Raw genomic sequence first — 20401 nt, 5'->3', positions numbered from 1 at the left:
TCACAAAAAGCACCAAGGAAAAATGGATGCAAAATTCACCTGTGTCACCCACGTTCACACACCAGCGCGTGTGACAATCGTAAATGCGTAAATGACAATCACAGCATCAAGCTGCTTCAACAGCTCCTCTCTCAACTCAGAGGCCAAAATGCTCTCCAAGAACCCAAACTCAGCCCCAACACAAGCTCCTGGTGAGGAAATGCTGCAGGAGAGGAACAGGAGGAGCCATCATTGCTCCATCAGCTGGGACCAGACCCCTCCCTGCAGGTTGTCCCAGCACATGAAGGGTTAATGCCTGCTGCTAGCTGAGGAGCACAGCCAGCCCCGCAGGACTGCACATAAACATCATTGATGGCAGACTCAGATCGATGGGGTTTAACTGCTGTGATTAGCAGCTGCCTGCATGGAGGGTTTGGGGATTTTGGCCATGCAGGGCTGGGCCCAGCACACCCTGAATTGGGAAAAGGGGAAATCCTGGGCCTTGGAGAGCAGCAGCTCAGGGACTGCCCTGCAGCACCAGGCCTGCAGGTTTACAGACAGAAATCTCCTCTGTGCATGCACAAACACGAACAGCACATAGCTGGGTTTCTCAGCTAGTTTCTATATTTTAGCCAGCTCTACAGACTGTCCTGTGGAGCCTGCACAGCCAGCACTGCACCTGCTAAAGGGAAATGCACTCGGGCATGAACAGAGCTGCGAGGGCTTTTTAATTTCTGCCTCTCAATTCCTGCACTGTGTTTGCCACAAGCTTTGGGAGTAGAACCTCTGGAACAAACTTAACTTCCAGGATTTCACATCTCACTGCTTCTTTCCTTCCCTCACTTCACCTCTGAAGCCACATGCTCCATGTGCAACACATTGATACACAGGGAATAAACAGCAAAAACGGCTCTGAAATCCTCCACAAAAACATTTACAATAAATATTTTTTCAAGTAACTACAAACACCAAAATATCCATACCCATTCTGTGTTAAGAAAGATTGGATATTCATATCCATGTTTCTTTATTACTTTTTGCATGGTTAGTTATTGTTTCATTCTTGGTTAAGCCCTCATGAAGCAACAGGTTGATCTCTCAAACCTCCCTCCCAAAATAACAAACATTCACCCCTTCACTCCTACACCAGATGCTCACAGTTTATTGACACACCAATAAAACCATCAAAGGAGTTTTGTTTTGTCAAGTTCTGCAATGTTGGTTTTTTTTTAAGCACAAGTTGAAGGCAATATAATGCTGGCATTCCTCCCTTAAAAAGAACTTAAAGGGGACCACCAGTAGTCTGGGCAGCCAAAAACCAAAACAAACCATTTTGACATGTGATAGAAGAACCACAGAACAACTTCACTACAGACAAGAAGTGATCAGAAAAGTCGTTCCAGCCTACCTGTGGCTGAGTCCAGGGCTCCAAGGTGGTTTCTTTCAAAGGAGTTTGTGGCCTTCCCACTTCTTTTGTGTGCTTTTGGGAGAGAAAAAGATATGTCAGTGATATGTTCAGTCAGCATTCAGCATTAATATCCCTTGAGGGAATAAAACAGGTACAAATTCCATACAATAATGTATCAATGCACACATTTGGTGTAGGCTGTAAGTAACTTTTTCTTTTTCCACCAGCTAAATAACTTTATAGAGTTGCTGTATCTTTGAAGGTGTGGGGTACACACCTTCATCTGTGCATACAGATAAGAAATTCAGTCAAAAATACAAAATTATTTGCCACCAGAGTAAGGCTCAGCAGCAGAAATTCAGAGGGAACTCAACTCTGGTTTCTCCCCTGTTTTCTGCCCAGGCTGTGTTATGCACACTGTAACTTCAATAGATGAATCCAAAAAGGAATTTTTGGGAAACACTTTTTAAGGCTGAATTATTTGGATGTGGAGCCATGTTTTGAGATGAAAGCCCTTGTCCTTCCTTAATCCTCAGAGCTGGAGCCAGGAGACAGAGCAGTTAAAGGTTTTCTGTCTCCTTGGCTTCCCACCACTTGGAATGTTCTAGGAACAACCACCCCAAACCAAAAGTCATTTTATCAAAGAAATTAAAATGGTCTTCAAAGACTCTGCTCCTTCACACTTCCTTTTTTTACAATACCAAAACATCCTGCAATTCTTTATTAACATCTAATTACTGCAATAATAAATGCATTGGTAGATTTTGGTCACTGGGCCTGAGCATTCATCAGGATGTTGGCACCTTTTAATTTTCTCCATATGTGCTTCCAGTGAGGGAATTTCTCACACTGTTGTAAAGGATAAAAGTCTCATTTTCTTTCTCCCTAAATTTTTGTTCTGTCATAAAACAGAAACAAGACTAAAAAAAAGATCTTCTGCTGAAATACTTTTAAGTAGCACCAAGATTTTCCTCCTCCTAAAATACATCTCTAATGACAACCCCTTTGACCATATCTAATAGAAATATCACATTATCCAGCTCCCACTAAATGCCCACGGAGACTGCAAAGATTGACAAAGAAAAGGAGATGCCATTGAATTTTTTGTCTTTTACACCAAAATGTAGCTGCTCAAAAGGAAGCATTGTTTTTTAAATACAGAATTTGGGGGCAACTTCAGTTTGCATGGAGCATTCACAGGGCTTCTTTCAAAAAAAACACCTTATTAAATGGCAATTGTGTTTTGGCAGCTTAGATTGCCTGTAATAATAGATTACAAGCAATAATTTTTACCATTTTTTGTTACTTTGTATTTTGGGGTAGCAATGGAATATGATTCATTCCTGAAATAGAACAATAAGTGCATTTCAGAAGTAAAAAGAAATAACCACAGATTCAGTGAATGCTAAAAAGAGTTAAAATGAATGCATCTGGGAAGGGAAGGTTGTGTTTTTCATGTGTTCAAAAGCAAATGTAGTCTACCTTATAATCTTGCTTTAATCACCAGCCATCAAAGGGACCCAAACACACAATGAAAATTATTAAACATATCAATTGTGATGCTAAAGATACCATAATAATTCCACATGGGCCAGCCTGCCAGGAACTGATGTTAAAAACCACATTATTTCTTGAAAAATAATTCTCCTTGGCATTTCACACCAGTTCTTTATACAACATTTGTCCACTCAGAGGGCAAAGAGAAAAATGAATAAACAAGTGATTGTGCAAGGAAAATAGATGTAAAAGTACATTTAGGTGAAACAGCACTTGAAGTGTTTGGCTAACACTGGAAACCATGCTCTCAATCTTAGACATGGCTTAATGAAAACTCAACTTAATGTTGAATTGTATTTAGACTGGCCCTGTTTACTTCCTAAAGATCCCCCTGCCCTGCACCTAAAGAGACCCCGAAGATAAAATATCAGGAAATAGGGACAGCACACAGGAAGAGTGAAAATAGTGCAGATTCCAGGGAAACTGATGCTCCTGGAGGGAAGAAGGTAAAACCAAGCAGCAGCTCCTTCATCCCTGAGGCTTTCCTCACACAGGAAACACCTCGGTGGGTGCCACTCCAATTTCCAGTGCTGTTCCACTGCCAGCTCTGGTTTGCCATGGAGAACCAGGAGGGGATTTGTGGGATCACTTTTCCCATGGACAAACACATCCCAGAGGGGCTGTGAGCCCACAGGGACAGCTGGCACCCACCCAGTGCCTGTGACTGTCACAAAAGGAAATTCCTGCCCCTCTCCAGGTGTGCTACCTGCTCTGAACTGCCTGCTACAACAGCAGCTACACCTGGAGTACAGAGCTTGCTCACCCTGGCTGAGATACACACACCTTGCTAATGGATCACACCAGCAGCACTCAGCCACAAGCTCTCTCTCCTGTTCTTTAAAGAAGAATGTGGTAATGAGAGAAAATCCTCACAGGAGCCTCTTCCTTTCAGCACAGATAAAGAAGCTCTGACTAAAAGTGGGAAGTTTTTGGAAGCCTTTATCCCCTTGTTTAGCTTGGAGCATCTTCCTACAGCCTTCTGCAGCTCCCAAATCCCCTGAAGAAACAACAGACTGTGCCCACAGTCTTTTATGTTCCCTCCTCTTCCTCAATTTGGCGTTTTAGTTCCACACAAGGAAGAGAGCTGTGCTCGTGATGAGATCAAAGACGGAACTGGATTGGATCAAAGATGGAAGATCTCAACCTGGCCATGATGTTTTGGTTCCAGCAGAGCTCCCCCAGCCCTTGCACACACACTGATTACAATTTTTCTAGCATTCAAGCTTGACTGGTGGATAAATGAGGTTCTTTCCACGTTGGAAAAGCCACCTGTACCTCTGTAAGAGCCAGCTGCTGATCCCCCAGCACAGGGGGTACCTTGGACAGCTCCTCCTGAGCTCTGTCACTGCTGTGGTACAGGCCCTGAGCAAGGCACAAACAAAGGAACCACCCAAAACCGTGCTGGCTGTAAAGGTTTCCTTCATCTCAGAATTATTTCCTTTTGTCCACCAAGAAATGCAATAATTCCAGCTGCAACCCAAGCCTGTATACCTACATTAACTCAAATTTTCAGGTGTTTTCAATAGGAACAAAGTTTTGGTTTGCTGTGCCATCATACAGCCAGTCCCATCACTTGACCACCTAGAAATTGCCCTGATCAGTGATGTTAGCAATCAATAAAGTCCAGAATAATAACCAGGCCGTAAAAGACTCTGTACAAAATATTTTGCTGATATTTGGATTTTTTTGTCTGGTTGTAACAGCAAAAGAAAGCTTTAATATTTAATCAAAACAGTTATTAAGTATTTTTTAAGGGAAAAATGAAATTCATCATGAATATTTCCTGTTGTTTATTAGGAGCAGTAAGTTAACAAACATATAATTACTTATGACAACTTGACAGGTAATATCCAGGCTTCCAAAACCTACCAGAGAAAACGAACTGTAAAACAGATTTTAAAGGTTATGAAAGTGTTTTAAGTCAGATATCATTTTTGTCTTTAATGGAATGATGGATCTGGGTTTTTGAGAGTGGTCCTCACTCTGAAACATGAGGGGAGATCTTCAGTGCATCTGAGATAACTGAAACGGATTAGATTATATTCTAATACTAAACACTGGATTGGTTCAGCTGGATAGATGTTACTTCTGTTCCATCATCCTTCTCTATTAACAAATTTTTGCTTTGTTCAAAGCAAATCTTGACTTAGAATTGAGAAGAAAAAATAAAAAGTTACAACACAACAACTTTGGTTCATCTATTCTGATTTCTGGAAAAGCCCTACAATTACCTAGGCAGATACTACTGTATAATTCTAGTGATTATTGATTACTGTGAGTAGCAAAAGCAGACTGAAATTCCAAGATAAAACCATGCATTTTTCTCTGGTGCCTTAGGAAACTGCTATGGCAGCACTAAAATTGTCTGACTCCAAGTGTCCCACTCCTGCACTTTACAGCAAAGGAAAAAAAAAAACCAAAAAAAACTGTATGAAACAAGCTTTCAAGCTGAAAAGTTCTATGGCTTGAAGTAAAATTTGGGAAACAAACAGCAAAAAATTTGCTAGGTTGTATACCAGCTGTGTTACATTATCATAATATAGTTGGGATTGCATATGTTTATCTGTTTGGGGCAACTTCTGTCTCCCAAAATCCACATTTTTAGACAGGAAATGCACTCTTCACTAGTTTTCTGTTGCACACTTCAATTAGGGAATCAGGTACACTGATTTTACTGTGCAGGCAGAATGCCTTTGCACTGAGACAGAAGAACCCTGTAAGCTGAGGAGCAGATTATCTCTATTAACAATGCCTCCCCCTTGCCTCTAAGCTGATTTCAGGTAATTGGATTCCTGCAGTCCTCCCAAGATCCTTCACATGAAAGGTGAACAGAAGGGTTAATTTTAGTGACAATAGTATAAGTTAATGAAACAGATTGCTAAAACAAATTATTCTATTCTGAGTTTCCAAGGTTCATATATTTATACGTAAGAAAGCCACAGGAGAGCTGAAATGAAGATGTCCTTAAGGATTCCTATAGGAAGGTTTTTGCTTTGTGTTCAAGAAACAAAGGTCAGATGACAGAAACATAAATACACAGATAAGAACCCTTTTGTGGAGAGATCAGTGAGGAACCCACGAGTCTAGAGTCATGAAATGTAACTTAGAGCTTTCCAGAGTAAACAACAACCTGGAATCACCTCTGACAGCTTCCCCTCTGTTTTGTTTTGCTGTCCCAGCTGCAGCTCCATCTCTGGAAGCACCAAAACGCCCTTGGACATTGGATCTTCGTCCTCCCAGCCATTCCTTGGGCTCAAAAGCCACAATTTCACCCTGCAGGTCTCCAGTGGTGCTGCCAACAGGCAGCTTTTACCCTGCAAGCACCTCCTGGGAGATGCAATAAATCCCCAGAGCACACCCAGCACTAGGAGATGATTCCAGGGGTGCAGCACACCCACAGCTGCTCTGCTGTTCCTGCAGGGAAATCAGCCCTGGGCTCATTCATTTCCCTCTTTTGTCCCAAAAGAGAGGGCAGGACAGGGGATGGAGGATAAGGGCAGGGTGTGGGTGCAGCACACCAGGGATGCTCAGGGGTTTAACAAAGCCTGACACGAGATTTGCCAGATGGTTCTGTGCCGGATTGTAAAACTTTAAACTAATCTTCATTTAAGAGTTTTAAGGGCTGTATCCCTCTTATAAAGCCTCTTGCTCTTTTGCCTGGTTGATTCTGGTAAATTATAGATCAGACTTTAGAAAACTGCTTCCATGAGCAGCGGCTCCTTAAATCTCAGCTAAACTGAGCAAGAAGATTACATGTTATTATGATGTAGCACAGCAGGATTTCTGTACAGCAAACATAATGATGTAGAGAAGGATAAAACTATCATTCTGCACAAGGAGGTCATCCACACAAGAACAATGCTCTCTACACAGCAGCCAAATCCATCCCTACATGGCGAATCTTCACTGGGAAAATGCTTTTTCTTAATGGTTCTGTAAAGAAACCCAACCATAAGCAAAAAAACCCAAACCTGCACTTCAGGATTCAGCCATCAAGCATTGTGCCACAAAGGAGATGTCATTAGGGAGAAATTATTCTAAATACTACTAGAAAAAAAGTATCTATTTCAAGGGCAATTTTAGGGTAAATGCATCTTGTTGGTTTTATGCAAGGAGAAAGGATTTCCTGTGAATCCCAAGGGATATGTCAGATAGGGGATGTAACATTAAAAATTAAAATGCTCACTAATCTTACAAGCACATATATATACTTTTAATTGTAAATCAAACCCAGCTCACATGGAACAGCACAGACTCACTACACTGGTGGAGAAATTCTTTCCACCTGCTATTTGTATTTGCATCTTACTCAGTATCTTCCCTACTAAAATTCTAACAGAGAGAATTGCAGATTTCAGAAACCAGATGATGACAAAGTGGGAACAACAGAGAATAAATCCAGGTGTTCAGTAACCAGCAGCAGCAACCCTGTATAAAATCAAGAGACTGAGACCACCAAATCTGCAAGTTGATACAGGAATTTGATACTAAAATTGTGGCTTATCAATTTTCTTGAACAGGTGACGCAAATGCTTAAGTACATTCATCTCCAAGGCAGCACCCTATTGAAATTGCTCTGATTTTCTTTTCCTCTACACAATGCTGATTTCAGTGTAGTAATGTCAAATGACCTCCTCCTTCTTTCTTTTTTTCTTTTTTTTTTTTAAATGAAACATTGCCTTCTGCACAGGAAAGCTTTTGACTTAAAAGCAAACAGGTGAGATATTCACAGCCCTGGTCTTTTTCAGAATGTCATGCACAGGAATTCCACAGACTTATCCTAAAGTTTCCTGTGAGAACAGCAGCGTTTTGAAATGCCTAAGAAAAATGCCTGTGAGGATATGCTGGTGAAGACTGTTGCACAACTGATTTTATTACATTTATATTACAAACAGAAACTGTTATCCTTCTGTTTTATCTTGCACATCATTGCTTATGAACTTAAGCAAGTTTTTCAGATTTCAAATATAATAAACAAATTCCTAATGAACAGTTAAATAATTTCTGATATAAGAACAGAGGATTTACCACAAATTCAGATAATCCTAAAGGAAAAATAAAAGCCTTCAAATTTCACAAACACTGAGCTTTTTTTAGTTCATATATGTAGAAATCTTAGTAGTAATAGGTGATAAAATATGCTTACACTATATGTTCCGGCTTGAAAGTATTTACACATATAAAACTAATGTGACATTAGGTGCTGAGGTATTCTTGCTTCAAGTGAAAGCGGGGAAAAAGAACATAATATCAAACAGCTTGTTTTACTTGTCTGAGCTCTACTTAGCTTTTAAAGAAGGAATAGAAATGTACACAAATCCGTTTTGTGGCTCGGATATGAAGCATTGTGTTAAAAATGTAATACACGGTAGCAAAACCAAAATTTTATATTCCTGCATATTTCCTCCAGAGTTGTTAAAATTCACATTTCTTGTTATATCCTGTCATAAAAATAGTTCCTCTTTCTGTAGGTTATTCAGGAAAAACAGCGGAGCCCCTGTCTGGATCCACCTTGTCCAAATGTGGGGTTTTTTTAGGACTTGTCATCTTCTTTCTCTATGGCATGACTAAGTTATACTTTACAGAAATCCAGCTTCTTCTAAAGAACATTTGCAATTTAAATTGCTCTTTCTCTCTGAACATTAAGTCTGAATTGGATAAAGTTGTTAAAAGCTAAGGCTTCCTGGGTTTTTTTTACTAATCAAGCAAACCAAAATTACATTATCAGAGCCAGCCAGGAGTAGCAAGGACCTGGTTGCTGGAGAAAGGCCTGAAAGGGAATCTCACACAGTGATTACAGCCAGGGCACAATGGCTGACCAACCTCTACACTCTGAGCTTTGAAGTGTGGCAGAACTAAGGAAAATGTGCCACCTTAAATTAGATTTTTCCAGAAAGTTGATAAATAGGCTTACTCATAAAGAGCAGCAAGACTAATCTGCAATTCTCCTGACATTAGACAACATGATCTATAGAAGCCTTGTTGGATCATCAGTTCTTTTCATTTGATGTCATCCTATTTATATTCCTTATCCCCAGCTGTGACTATTCGTCTTATAAAGTATGTTTGATTTTTCTAGTACATATTGTAGCTCTGAGGAGATGAAGTAAAATAAAAAAGTCAGATTGTTCTTCAGGTGGCAGGAGTGTGTCCAGAACAGGCACTCAGACCATAAATAATCCCTCAAGAGATAAAGAAATATGTTGGGAAATGCTTTTATTGTTCCTTGTCGTGACTTGGAGTAAATTATTCAGCCTCTATCCCAAACTGTGGCACAGAATTCAGAGTGGATGCAAAGAATGTGGTTTGTAAAGGAGGCAGGAGCAGGGGGAGGCAGGTGGGGGTCCCTGGGGGGTAAGAGGGGCTCCAGCTGCCCCAGGACAGATCTGTGCAAGGAGAATCCATCGCCCACATTAGCCAAGAATGTCTGTGGGCTGGAGCAGCACAGCTCAGGGAAAATTTATAGGTTTTTTTGATACATGTGGTCAGGGTAGAGCCCAAAGTTTCCATACTTTTCTAGTAAAATCCATAAAAATTTGTATTGCACCAGCAAGAACCTGGTGCCTGTCAGCCTCACTGCTGCTTCTTCCCTTCCCTTGGACAGCTCTGCACAGCCTCCCATCAAGAAGAGCAACACAAATATTCCCTTTTTCTTACTGGGAAAATGCCACCACAGATGCCCACAAGGCCCCTTCACATTTCCCCCAGCACTCCTGAGTTCTGCCAAACCCATCCTCACTCTTTGTTAGAAATCCCTTCTGAAGTTACAGGAAGCATTCTGCCTTGATGTCACAGGTTTTGCTGCAGTTTGCTGTCAGGAGAATAGTCACTCTATTTCAAGAAGAATCATAAATTTATAACCATTGTTTTTTCCAGCTAAACATAAATAATAGCATTACAAAATTATTTCTCTGGCTGACCTATATAATAATAAAGTCTGCTGTGCTGTCTTTCTGGAAGGAGGGAACATAAAATTCATCAGAGGTTGCACTGAATAAAGAGATTTTTGGAAGCCCTGACAGACTGGGGCCAAGGCCCACCAGTGCCACAATTTGCTGGCTCCTGAGTGCCTCCATAAGTGTGGCACATTTGTGTCCCTGGGGCATGGAGGCAGCACAGGAGTGCAAATCAGGCTCTCAGTGTGAGGCTCCGCTCTTTGGAGGCTTTCCAGACCCACCAGGGATATTCAGGGCAGTTCCTATAACACAGATGTGTTATCTTTATATTTTAGATATCATTACAAGGCTCCTTGGCCCAGATATTGGGTTGGCTTTAAATGTTAAATATTAAATTTCAGTGTTAAATATTTAATACAAGATCTACCTCTGTTTCCTCTGTGATCTTGTCCCTGCTCAGAGCAGGGTCAGGCAGCACAGGCAGAGGTCACCTGCTCCTTGTGGCCAGCAGAGGAAGCCATACAATGAACTCACAAAACCAAAGCTCACATTAAATCCCCTCTTGTTTGCTCTGCAGCAAAAAATATATCCTAACAAATTAAGGAAAACAATGTCAATATTGTCACTGCTGTTTTTTACACAGAGCTCTTAAAAGTGTTAAGGAAAATGGAATTTTGTTTATTAGGGGCAATTGCTTCCATTCTTCCAGATGACAAATTCCAGGAACAATTTGAGCTTTTAGAAATGGTTAATGAGATAAAAACCATTAAGGCATCATTCTGATGTGAAGGGTTTGCTTGTCTCACATGAGAGATCTGAAAATAAACATTTGGAATATTTGAGAGCAAAAACCACGGAATGTGGCCATCACTGGATTTCCAAACTGTTTACACTGAACTCTTACTGGTCTTAGATTAAGCACACATTCAGTGCAATAACATATGGCAGTGAAATCAGACATAGTAACTGCTTTTATTAAGTGAAATACTTTTATAAAGGTGCATTACTCTGTCCAGATGTAACAGACTGGGAATAATTCCACTTATAAAGGTTGCTTGCATTATCTTCTCTAATACCTCTGATGTATGTATTTCATAAAACAAACATTCTATTATCTCTGGATTATTGCACTAAATCTACTCATGTAAATTCTTCAGGAATTCTTATTAAGGAATATGAAACACTTCCACAATTTACGTGACAGTGACCCTTAAACCTTGTCAGATTATGCTCTGTTTTTTTATGATTCCAGTTCCCACAACTGATTAATTACTCACTGAACTGAAAGGTCTGAACTTGCATCAAGTGACTTTTCTAGCAACAACACTGGTTCAAGGATCAATGAAGGAAAAAAACCAAACAAACAAGCAAATCAAAACCACACCAAAACCCCAAATAACCCCACAAAATAACCCAAAATATCCTGGGTCTGTGCTCTTTATTTTTACAGACTATCTGATCTTTTAAATTCAAGCACAGCTTTGTATTTTGTGTGAATTGCAACATAATCACTGAGAGAAATCAAACAAAACATATTGAAACAACCCAAGTAAGGATTTGTCCCACAATCCTTTAAGGATTCTCCTTATTTCTGCTACAAGGTAAATAAAGATAAAGCACCTTTATTACAAGGATGTAAAGATGTTATGATAGATCTCTACATATATAAAAGCCTCAGCATTCAAAGGTAAAAATAATATTTTCCCTTTCTTTACTCTTGCAGGCTTATCTCAAAGGGAGCAGTCAGGAAGAAAGAAGAGGCCGTGCAACACGTGCTGCCTGAACCAAATGGAATTTTCCAGGCTGTGCTCTCTGGAGCTGAGAGCTGCTCAGTATGAGCGAAGTGGAACTCAAAACCTGAACATCATCAACTTTTCATGTCCTTCACCATCCCCGTGTCCAGCTCCGGCACAAATAACCCTCAGCAAGACTGCCAGCCCAAGGACCCTGTGCTGACAACAGCCCACAGCACGCTTTGTTTCTTGAGCAAACAAAGAGCTGGAATAAAAAGCAAAATGAGGAGAAGGAAAATGTCACTGCTGCTCAGTCAGTGGGTGCTCAGAGACACTGCTGATTAATGTGCTAACTGGGGAGCCCAAAAAGACAAACCTTTTGAATCGGGGAATGAAAAGACATTTGTTCTCCTTTGTAGACAAACACTGATTATACCAGGGAAATTTAACCACCGCAAATATAAAAATCACAGCTGAAACAATTAATAAAAGTGGCAAATGACATGACAAAGGAAATGACATGAAAGGGTTCCCTCAAAACCACCTGCTCATGACACACAGCAAAGTGAGCGAGTGTCACGCGACTGATGTGAGACAAAAGATCAACAGCGGTGGAGGAAGCCTTGTGGAAAGCTGGAGATCAAATAAAAAATGCAAAACTATTTTCTGTGTTAAATATGTATGATAAACATCGACTGCAAGACAGCAGACCTAATCCTGCCTTGTCCTGAATCCTGAGTGAGAAATTTTACATAACCTTGCATCTCTCTTTCGTGGGAATTCTTAAGGAAATATTTTATAGCAGTGAAATTTTATTTTCTTTTTAAACAATCTTAGCAAGGCCCAAAGCAGTAAATAGAAGATAGAAAAGTTTCATGTTCTATTTCTATTTTTAACACTCAATGAACCACATTACAGATTCAGCTGTCTCTCTCCTTGTACCCAACTCATCACACAGAGAATACAGATTCATCTTTCCTAGACAAAATAACAATACAGAATTCATATTTCAACTTCTATTCAGATTTTCTATAAATATATGACATTATATAAATATAATATCCCATTATTTAAAAAAAAAAGACAAAAAGCTACTGTGGAAGTAATTTTTCCACTTCTCTACTTACACTTTTTTTCCTACATTTACCTCTTACTTTAAAGAAATTGTCTTCTGTAGAGATTTAGGGAAACCAGTTGATTTCAGCAAAAATTAGTGTGGAAGAATCTTACCATAAAAGATGAAATGGATCTAAAGGAAATTGCACTGCTCAAGCAAAGCCTTAAATTGTTATCTCCTTACAAAAGTTTAGTATGATCTCAACCAGAAATCAGACCGGCTTTAACAAACGGTAACATTTCCTTCCTAGAAACACATTTGAATTTGATTTTTTCCTCTCGCTGACTTTCTCAGTCCTCATGATGCTATCTCTAGTTTATAAAACCTCTTCAAGCAATTTTCTGCCAACAAGTGGCTTCTTTAATTTACCTCTACCATAAATTCCCAACCACAAAAGTAGATTCCTTGCTGCTTCAGATCTGCATTTAATTCCACATCCCTTCCTTTCATTTCACAAATGCCCACCTTTATCTCCATCATTTCACTTTTGGGCATCATTTAACTCAGTCCTCCCTAGCCAGAAGTCCTCTCAGACCCTCCCACAAACTTCTGGCTTCAGTAAATTGATTTGCTGTCTCCTCTAACTATCCTCCACAGCAAATCAATCCTTTGACTCCTGCAACTTCTCTGAAGCCTCACCTCTTTGCCTGCGAGAGGAAAGCTGTGATCACCCTTTATTTGCATTTCTCCGTGGCAATGAAGGAGGATTGATTGAGGATTAGGCATTTGCCATCACAGCTGGGTTCAGACAGAGCCAATTGACCCCTCAGCCCTCCCAGTCTCGCTGACATCCCTTCCCATCAGGGCTGGAGCATGGCTGGGACACTGAGATTTTGCAATCACACACAGATTGCAAACAAACCCTCAAACCCTCTCACACAGACCAACACCCACCACAGTGAGCAATGCTGAGGAAATGCCTTTCCACCTCACACTTTGGGAAACTTCTCTCAATTTGCTCCATTTGCCTCACCATTAAAGTACAACTGAAAAAAAAATCATTTAAAAAACCCACCTAGGACTTGATCTCAACTGACTAATGACTAGAATCAGTCATGCAAAAATGCAGTTAAAAAGCTCTATGTTTTAAGAGAGTAGTTTCTGTAACTCAGCTATCCAGACCATAATTAAGACTGAGCTGCTCAGACTTCTTGGAGCAAGTCCATAACTCCAAATGAGATGGTTTTGTATTCTGGAAAGTTCACCACATCATCAGGTAAATTGGAAAGACAGGAAGACAATGGATACAGATACAGTAAATGCATCTCTCCTACAGAAATATCAGAATAAATGGTGTTGTTCATCTTAGAAGAAAATAAAAAGCAGAGAATCCACGTACTGACACCCAGGTGCATTGGTAGGTCCAGTAAATGATAAAGTGACTGTTCACAAAGTTCTATTTGAAGAAGTGGGGGGGATAAAATTAAATTATTATGTTGTTTTTTTCAGGATTAATCTTGTGCACTGGTGGTTGGAGTGCTGAGCAAATCAGGGATTTCACAACATGGCATTAAAGAGCAACAATATTCAGAGCTATAATAATTAAGACAAAATAGACATGATCTCCAGAGAACAGTGCAGAACCTTATTTTCCAGCACCTTTAAGCTATTCAGGGCTGTGGGAGTGAGATCTTTATAAGTGATAATTCCACCCTATGGCACTTCCAACACATTTTTCATAAACAACTCACATTTGCCCGTGTTAGTTCTCGTGTACTTTGCAGTTTTAGCAACACAGCGTTCCTTGTTTGTGCAGATTTGCATTTGTCCACGCTCAGGATGGGAGCTGGCAGAGCCTGGCTCATCTCCAGGGCTCCTGTGACAAGGAGCTGTGACAAATGTCACCCTGGGGGTGCCCCAGTGACCGAATTTCACAAACTCCGGGTTCGTGGCTCTCTGGGTGCACCCTGAGGTTCTCATCACAGCCCACGCTGGGCTTGGGACCACAGCAAAACCTGGGCAGCCACTGAATCATTCAACAGTTGCTATTCCAGTAAGTTACACACCATGGAAAACTATTTCACCAATAATACCAATAGTTAAAGGAGGAAACCACCAGGAAGGAGCAGGAGCTGTGTTGTCCTGTTGTTGTGATGGTCACTCTCAACTCCACATGTTAAATAAATAAAATTACCTTAACTCACAAAGAAATCAACTACAAGTTTCATGAGAGGAAGCTCCAAGTTGCAAGAGTTTTAACATGAAGTAATAAAAAGGAAAAAAAGTACTTCAGAGAACTTAAAAGAAAGACAAAATTAAATGTGCTGGGGTGCCAAGGTCAGCTCCCTAATGCACAGCACACATTCACTAGTGCAAAATGCTTTTACGGTTTCCTGAGGCTCAGCGTGCTCTTTGCTGCTTTTATATGTCAACAGGTTCATCCTAGCGTGCCCTCAGCGTTCAGAAATCACCCCCTTCATTATCAGCCAGAGCTGTGTGAATAAACCAGAGGAGTTAACCACACACAGCCCGTGCCCGGATAAACCAGAGGAGTTAACCACACACACCCCATATGCCTGGATAAACCAGAGGAGTTAACCACACACCCCCTGTGCCCGGATAAACCAGAGGAGTTAACCACACACACCCCGTGCCCGGATAAACCAGAGGAGTTAACCACACACACCCCGTGCCTGGATAAACCAGAGGAGTTAACCACACACAGCCCGTGCCCGGATAAACCAGAGGAGTTAACCACACACACCCCATACCTGGATAAACCACAGGAGTTAACCACACACAGCCCGTGCCTGGATAAACCAGAGGAGTTAACCACACACAGCCTGTGCCCGGATAAACCAGAGGAGTTAACCACACCCCCCCAGAGGAGTTAACCACACACACCCCATACCTGGATAAACCACAGGAGTTAACCACACACACAGCCCGTGCCCGGATAAACCAGAGGAGTTAACCACTCACACCCCATACCTGGATAAACCAGAGGAGTTAACCACACACAGCCCGTGCCAGGATAAACCAGAGGAGTTAACCACACACAGCCCATACCTGGATAAACCAGAGGAGTTAACCACTCACACCCTGTGCCTGGATAAACCACAGGAGTTAACCATACACACCCCGTGCCTGGATAAACCAGAGGAGTTAACCACACACACACCCTCTACCTGGATAAACCAGAGGAGTTAACCACACACACCCCATACCTGGATAAACCAGAGGAGTTAACCACACACACACCCCATACCTGGATAAACCAGAGGAGTTAACCACACACAGCCCGTGCCTGGATAAACCAGAGGAGTTAACCACACACAGCCCGTGCCTGGCACAGCACACACTCCTCAGTCTGAAATGTGAATTCCTGAGGTGGGCACAGAGGCCAAGCTTGGCACAGAGATCATCTCCCTGAGACAAAAAAACCTCTGCTGACCTCAGCCTTGTGACCCCAGTGCTGAAAGTCACTGCCAAGGTCTCCATCAGAATCATTGACTGCTCCATAACTCAGAGCAAACTGCACTGCAGGGCTGCTGTCACTACAGGACACAAAACAACAAAAGCACACACGCCACTGCTCTCAAGGTGAAGAAAAGGAAAGTTTATTTTCTGACTCCCAAGGTTTATAGATTTCCAAAAGTGACAGTGGATTGGAAGGTGACAGTGCCACCTCTCCAATGACACTGGACAGACTAATAGTCCATCAAGTTGTCCTCCTCCATAAAAGAATGCAAAACAATGAGTTATTTACAGAAATTGTGTGAGAAAGTTCAGTACAAGAGTGTAAACATCAGAAGGCTTAGAAAAACTTAAAAGATCAGGGCGACAGGCTGCAGCTAAAGACTCAACCCTGGAGTGTGTCCTGCTGGCTGCCCTCCACAACTGCTCCATACAGATCCAGGGAAAACCACAATTCAGGGGTTTATAACCCACCAACACCCCCCAGCCCCTGCTGCTGGGGATAAACTCAAGCTGACCATGTGTTTTCAGTGTAAGCTCTCCTCTTTCCTACAAGGCAGGACTTGGGTGATGGTCATTATTGATATTTCCAGATGAGATGTGAGCTCTAGCTCATGGCCATTATTCTCATTTCCAGATAAGATGTGAGCTCTAGCTCATGGCCATTGTTCTCATTTCCAGATGAGGAATCTCCAGCACAGCAGTTCCATGGCTGCATCCCTTCCTCCCTGTCTAACCCTGCTGCAGCTCTGCTGCCATTCACAGCTTGCACACACACTCACTGACCTGTTCAGGCTTCCCTGATGTAAGTGTGATTATTCAGTTGAAGCCACCCATGAAAAAACAGTCATGTGTGAGGAAAAGTATCTCCTGGAATCTGATTTTTAAACCCTTTTTATTAAGGCTTTATAAGGCAGGCTTTCTTTGTGAGATTCCTACCAATTTAAAACAATGCTATGGAATTCCACACCTGTAAACACCCTTTTTTTTTTTTTTTTTATTCCTTTTTTTCCTCAGAAACCCCAGAACACATGCCCATTTGTATGGAACTTGCACTGTGGTATTTGGCAGCATGACAGCCCCATTTTACACAAGTTGTCACCAGGAGACTTATTCTGGCCAGAATAAATTCACTCACCACAAACGGGTACGAGCAGGAATGTCCCACCAGCAGGAAATGGCTTTGTCTATACTCAGTGACAACTGTGGCCACAGAGCAAGAACACTTCCAACTCCACTGAAATTCTTTGCAATTCCCCAGCCTGCTGTTCTGTTTGTGTTGGAATAAACCCAAACCTCTCAGCCCAGATCTGCTTTCCCAAGGAACTCTCAAAGTTCATCTTTTGTGCCCAATATCTTTATGAAACACAAAACACCCAGAGATGTCTGTGCTGCTGTTTATTTATATTATGGCAGGTGGTACTGGGTGCCAGCACACCATAGAGTATTAATTTTTAAAAGACTATGGTTTATTTTTTTCCCTACAGGGTATCACACAGCCTGGTTATCAATTTGAGTATTTTATCAATCATTATAGTTTTAACGTATGAAAAAACACAGTACTTATAATTAACATCTATCTTTCTTTTGTACCCTATATTTATATATATATATATGTACATATACATATGTGCAGCAGCCTGGGTAATGAAGAGTGCAGTATCTCCAAGTTAATAAATAAAGAAATATACTTAAGTCCTTAATTATACAAAACCATACTAATTTATTTCAATTATGCATATATTGCAAGTGTCAACATCTCAAAGTGTATAACACCAAAAGTTTTTTGGGGTTTTGTTTTTTGATTTTTTTTTTTTAAATTAAGCAACCTTCTCCAGTCTCTCAAAAGTTTTAAATGCCATAGGTACAACATAATTGCAGAACTACAAAGATGCTTTATGACTGACACGACACTAATGGTCCTTGTGGGTGTATCTTTATTTTAAGAAAGAATGAAAACTTTGTTTTCTGGTTTTTGTCAGAGATTGCTTGTTGTGGGTTACTTATTTTAAAAGTCTGTCTCTTTCTCACAGCTTCTCTCTTTTTGAAGCTGCAGAACTTGTTCAGCACTGCAGATAAAGGACAGCAAGTGGGCCTTCTATTGAACTCCAGTGATTAAATTACTAAACCAAACCTTCTTGCAGCGAGAGCTGAAGTTCAGAGGTTTATTTCATTTCTCTCACTCTCCCATCCCTTTAGTTATCTATTACCAGCCAATCTGGATTACCAGCATCAATAAAAATTGGTTTGTGCCATTAGGCAGGGGTCAGCCTCTTGAAGGGACTCTGCATCTAATTCAATGGATTAGCAATTCCAGCTGTGTAAAACACTTAACATCCACATGTTAGAGCTCTAACTTCGAGCCTGTACTGCAGTGATCACCCTGGGAATGGCTCTGCACGCTGTGCTCCCTGGAGAACAGCAGGGTGGGATCCACTCAATTCCTGCCTGGCACCTGAGGGCACAAACCTGAGACTGGCACCATTGAACAGGGCATGAACGCCTGGGGATAAAGCAGGGGCTCACTCACAGCTCTCACCCTTCCTTTCCACAAGGGATCCACCAGGAACTCCCTCCCTTCCTCCCTAAGCGCCTTTCAGGGCAGAAGATGCCAGATTTCACCTCCCTTGTGCCACATCCATCCAAAGCCCTGCAGAGGAGAACTCCCAGCACAGCTGGATCATAGAGCAGCCCAGCTGGATCATAGAGCAGCCATCTCCTGGGTTCTCAGATCCAGTAACCACTGAGAAACTTCCAAACCCTCCTGGTAAGAACAGCACTAAGCAATTACGGAGCTAATTCAACATTTTTCCTCTGAAGTCTTTCAAGAACGCCTGGAAACCTTCAGAAAACACTGCTGGTGCCTGCCAGGATAAATGCCTCCAGTAAATACATTTTAGAAGCTGAAAGAGAAAGATCTGGATTTTCTCTTTTGTATGGAAAGCTTTGTCTTATGTCCTCTTCCCCCTCCCCTGCTGATGCCTTCGAAACACAAAGACTCCAGAGACTCAGATCTGTGGAAGCCAGACTAGGTTTGCTTCCTTACAGGTCTGCTTTTATGTGAAATATCATTTTTTCTCTCTGCTGTTTGTTTTTTCTTTCTTACTTGCTTTAGCCACTGAGCTAATTCATCCTTACAGACAAATAGTGCCCACCTTAACTTTCAACACAAAATGCTTTGTTTGGAAAAACTGCAGAAAGCTCAAATTAGGGCAATGCACACCCATGTGCATCACCATTTCAATTTAAATAGGCTGTTAAGTAGAGGAAGGCAGCAATCTTTTCACTTCATTTCTCCCAACAGATGCTAATAAGAGAAAGATATGAGCATTTTAAACTTGAGAGGTCAACAGGTTCTCTAAAGGCAGAGCAGAATCATTTCTGTTCCTGTTTTTATTCAAGTATCACTGTGGGAAAAGGCAAAAGCTGCCTCAAACATGATGGATATATCACATTATGCCTGATACCACAAGCATTAGCCCCACTCTGAGTTTTGTTATTTCTTCAAGGAAAAGAAAAATCTCTCAGCAAGTTCTGTGCAGGGTATTTCATGTGAGCTTTACTTACACACACTCTATCCTCAGCTGGAGGCTCAGCCAGAGAGAAAGATGGCATCTGAAATAGAAACTGTCCACTCCTAAACCAGATAATTTCTGTCTATCTACCTACTGATTTATTTTTTATCTGGCTTGAATTATTGGTTTTTGCTGTTGGTTTAGTTTTCCAGGTTTAAATATGCTTAACAATATGTTATAGCTCTTTCAAATGCAACTAAGTAGTTAATTCTTCAAAGCACCAAAACTGCAGAGATATCAATTAATCAAATCATTCTCACCCTACATAAGCATTATTATCCCCTGTGTGTTTTTATCTTGGGTTTTGAAAAAAAAAAAAAAAAGAAATTAAGTTAATTTTTCAAAGTGGTAGGATGAGAAATTCATAGAAACAGACTTAACACCTCCTAACACCAAAACATTCAATCTAGCACTCCTGGAATGTTCTAGATTTCTAACCCTCCTGAACAATATGTGCATGGTTTATACCAGACATCAATATTTCAACAAGTGTTGATTTAACCCACTTAAAAAACCACAGCCAGATACTGCACTGGAGCATAAGGTGCAGCCCTGGTGTTGATGTCCAGGAATTGTTTTAGTCAGCCAGGAATTTCCAGAGCAGATGTTTTAGAATTTGTGTCTTTGATTAAATTCCTGAAAAGACATATCTGAAAACACTTGCAGTAATAAGGCAAATTCAGACTGTAGAAAGTTCCAGTCACAACTGTTATATGAAT

At 41.0% G+C, this 20401-nt stretch overlaps 1 protein-coding gene across 4 annotated transcripts in view; it reads right to left on the bottom strand.

Annotated features, from left to right (window-relative positions):
• PCDH11X (protocadherin 11 X-linked) overlaps positions 1-20401 on the bottom strand; it is a 427225-nt gene that overhangs the window by 225530 nt on the left and 181294 nt on the right. For all 4 annotated transcript variants that reach the window (XM_064712723.1, XM_064712726.1, XM_064712724.1 and 1 more), the window contains one exon: positions 1388-1459. In XM_064712723.1, coding sequence (XP_064568793.1) covers positions 1388-1459 — 72 coding nt within the window. The remainder of the gene's footprint in view (positions 1-1387; positions 1460-20401) is intronic.

Source organism: Zonotrichia leucophrys, chromosome 4A, assembly GCF_028769735.1.
Source record: "Zonotrichia leucophrys gambelii isolate GWCS_2022_RI chromosome 4A, RI_Zleu_2.0, whole genome shotgun sequence".
Taxonomy (NCBI): Eukaryota; Metazoa; Chordata; class Aves; order Passeriformes; family Passerellidae; genus Zonotrichia; species Zonotrichia leucophrys.
Note: the sequence above shows the minus strand (reverse complement) of the source record. Positions and strands in the feature narration are given on the sequence as shown.